The 3,624-nt window shown below is 37.5% G+C and overlaps 1 protein-coding gene across 1 annotated transcript; it reads right to left on the reverse strand.

The window, feature by feature from the left end:
• Nucleotides 1-1,152: 1,152 nt before the first annotated feature.
• LOC130308588 (olfactory receptor 6-like) lies at nucleotides 1,153-3,242 on the reverse strand (the record flags this gene model as incomplete). The annotated part of the gene is made up of 2 exons (XM_056552257.1): nucleotides 2,326-3,242; nucleotides 1,153-1,192 (listed from the first exon to the last, which is right to left on the reverse strand). Coding segments are annotated over exons 1-2 (957 nt in total), but the record flags the coding sequence as incomplete, so codon positions are not given.
• Between the last annotated feature and the right edge of the window lie 382 nt (nucleotides 3,243-3,624).

Below are 3,624 nucleotides of genomic sequence, written 5' to 3' on the forward strand. Positions count from 1 at the left end.
AAAATAATTTTTTGTTAACACCATCTCCAACAAGTCCATTAGGAAATGAATTTTGGAATTGTCCAAGGAAACATCCTTGCACAATTCCTCTCTCACAGCCATTAACCCTTCGCTAGTAGGAATATTAGTGTATAAGCTTTTGATATCAAGCGTGCCTAACCAGGTGTTCTCATTGATACATAAATCCTCCACGCGATCCAAAAAATCATTAGTATCGCGTAGACAATTTTTAATCTCTGTACAATTTTTTTGTAAGAAGCCATCAACATATACAGCCAAGGGGTAGAGTATGGAGTCCACCCCAGAGACGATCGGACATCCTGGGGGGGACTCCATACTCTTATGCACCTTGGGAAGAAGGTATAAAATAGGCATGCCGGGAGAGTTATTGATCAATGCCCGATAGATGTTAGCATCAATAATGCCCGACTGTAATGTGTCATCCAATAAACTCTGTATTTCTTTCTTAAATGTCACGGTAGGGTCACCTTTTAATTTTCTATACACTTTCTCATCCTCAAGTTGTTTTTCTGCTTCATGTAAATACAACTGTTTATCCCAAAGCATCCAGAGTGTCTAGCGTGTCCGCAGAAGGTGCACCTCGGGTGATTTATTCATTTTGTATTTTTTTTCTTTGCAAGATTTGCCTATGAAGTTGTATATTTATGCAAAAAAAATGTTTTTCACTAAAGCCACTAAGAAAAATTGAAAAAGTGTGTGGCGTTTAATTTACATTGTTATATGGACTGCTTAAATGCGTTTTGAGCCCTCACTATGAAACGCACTGCACCCACCCAGGTGTGAATAGTTGACAATTTCTATTTTTTACATTGGACTTTGTTACTTTGGTCCCAGCTCTCTGCAGGTCATTCACAAGTTCCCCCCCGACCCCCGTGTTTCTGGGATTTTTGCTCACCGTTTTTATGATCATTTTGACACCACAACGTGAGATCTTGCGTGGAGCCCCAGATCGAGGGAAATTATCAGTGGACCTGTATGTCTTCCAATTTCTAATAATTGCTCCCACAGTTGATTTCTTCACACCAAGCTGCTTGCCTATTGCAGATTCAGTCTTCCCAGGGTGGTGCAGGTCTACAATTTTGTTTCTGGTGTCCTTCGACAGCTCTTTGGTCTTGGCCATAGTGGAATTTGGAGTGTGACTGTTTGAGGTTGTGAACAGGTTGCTTTTATACTGATAGGTTCAAACAGGTGCCATTAATACAGGTAACGAGTGGAGGACAGAGGAGACTCTTAAAGAAGAAGTTACAGGTCTGTGAGAGCCAGAAATCTTGCTTGTTTGTAGGTGACAGCAGGGTACTACAAATACTTATTTTCCACCATAATTTTCAAAGAAATTCTTTAAAAATCAGACAATGTGATTTTATGGATTTTCTTTTTCTCATTACGTCTCTCATAGTTGAGGTATACCTATGATGAAAATTACAGGCCTCTCTCATCTTTTTAAGTGAGAGAACTTGCACAATTGGTGGCTGACTAAATACTTTTTTGCCCCACTGTATAAGTTTTGGCTTGGACTGAAAAATCTGACTTGTAGCATTTTTCTATCCGATACCAAACTCGGGTACATTGGGAATATAGGGGGAGATGTATCAAAACCTGTCGAGAGGAAAAGTTGCCCAGTTGCTCATAGCAACCAATCAGCTTGCTTCTTTCATTTTTAACAAGGCCTTTGCAAAATAAAAGATGCAATCTTGTTGCTAGGGGCAACTGGGTAACTTTTCCTCTAGACAGGTTTTGATAAATCTCCCCCATAATCACTAGCTGACTATGCTCTGGCCATTAAAATGAATGGAGCCAATGGTCTTTCTGAGCACAGACATATCGCCATGTCATTTTGACATTTTCCTTACATATCCATGCTTCTGAGGCACAAATCATGGTGTGAACCTAGACTTACAGCTTCAAATCATCTCATGAAAACTACAGTTTAAATTAACTGGTAGCAGTAAAATACAACAATATGCATCAGCCGTAGGCCGGATGATACATGCAGGTTTTGTGGCAATTTTTTCAGTCAAACACAAGAACCAACATGTGCTGTAAGTATTGAAATTCTACTGATGTTTCCGATTGAATCGACATATGGACTAATGTGGGCTAAAAAAGTGTCAATTTGGCATACACTTGGTCAATATTTCTGTGCTTCAACTGTGTTGCAATATATTGTTGACGGCATTTTTCAGAGTAGGAGTCAATATCTGGGGTATACACTGTAGGCGCCGTGGACCTAAAGTAACCCTTTAAATTTAAAAAACAATTAGCTTTAAGTGGCAAATAAGATTTTATGTTTACTTAAAACATAACCTTAGTGTCCTTCTAATAGATTTTTTTACTTCACCATTCCTAAAGCAATATATGATGGGATTTAAAAGTGGAGTCAAAATTGAATATAAAATAGACACATATTTATTTCTATCATATGAGTTATTTTTCTTAGGCCTTGCATAGATAAAAAATGTTGTGGAATAAAATATGGCGACTACTGTAAGATGTGACGCACACGTGGAGAAGGTCTTTCTCCGTCCAGCACTGCTTGAAATTTTCATAACTGACCATATAATACATATATAGGTGAACACAATAACGGCAAGAGGAACAAGACTAACTATCATGCCTAAAATAAAATCCACCAATTCAGCAAGAGAAACATCTGAACATGCCAAATTCAGCACTGGAGAAATATCACAGAAAAAATGGTTGATAACATTGGGGCCACAGAAGGACAGTCTGAAGATGAAGATGACTTTTGACATAGCTATGGCAAACCCAGACACCCAGGAGCCGACTGCCAAATATAGGCAAAAAGTGTTACTCATGATGACTGTATAACGCAGAGGGATACATATTGCCACATACCTGTCAAAAGCCATGACTGCTAAAAGAAAGCATTCAGTGCAGGCAAGGGATATGAAAATATATAACTGAGCCATACAGGCAAAAAAGTTGATCTTTTTGTTTTGAGTGAGGAAGTTATTTAAGAGATTCGGTACAGTGACTGTGACATAACAGATTTCCAGGACAGATAAACTGCACAAAAGATAATACATTGGTTTGTGTAGTAAAATATTCATTTTGATGGTTACAATGATGACCACATTTTCAGTTACAGTAAAAATATATATTATGAGGAAAAAAGGGAAGAGAGCTAATTGTAGCTCTGGATATGTTGGGAATCCAACTAAGATGAATGCTGTGATGTTGTTACTTTGGTGCCTCTCCATAGTTACACTGACTTGTAATATGGGAGAGCTGTTGAGCAGGCATAAAAGTACAAAGACAAATCCTAGACAAAAGAAAAATCAGGATAAATATGTAGTAACTGAATATGTACTGCTACTGCATCATACTTGACTACAGAACATACACTCTGAGAACATACTAAGTATTTATGTAAATTTATGACAAGAGGTAACAACAGTGTTTACAGCAAAAGGAAATGATCTTTTAAATATAAAGAGGATGCTACATTGTTTGGTTTTTCTTTCTAATTAAGTTCAGGAAATTGGCACTTAAAAAATAACTTACTTTTCTTGCTTTTTTTTTTATTAAAGGGGTATTTTTTATTTGACTTTGCTACAGGGGCTGTAAAGTTAGTGTAGTTCA

This window comes from Hyla sarda, chromosome 1, assembly GCF_029499605.1.
Source record: "Hyla sarda isolate aHylSar1 chromosome 1, aHylSar1.hap1, whole genome shotgun sequence".
Taxonomy (NCBI): Eukaryota; Metazoa; Chordata; class Amphibia; order Anura; family Hylidae; genus Hyla; species Hyla sarda.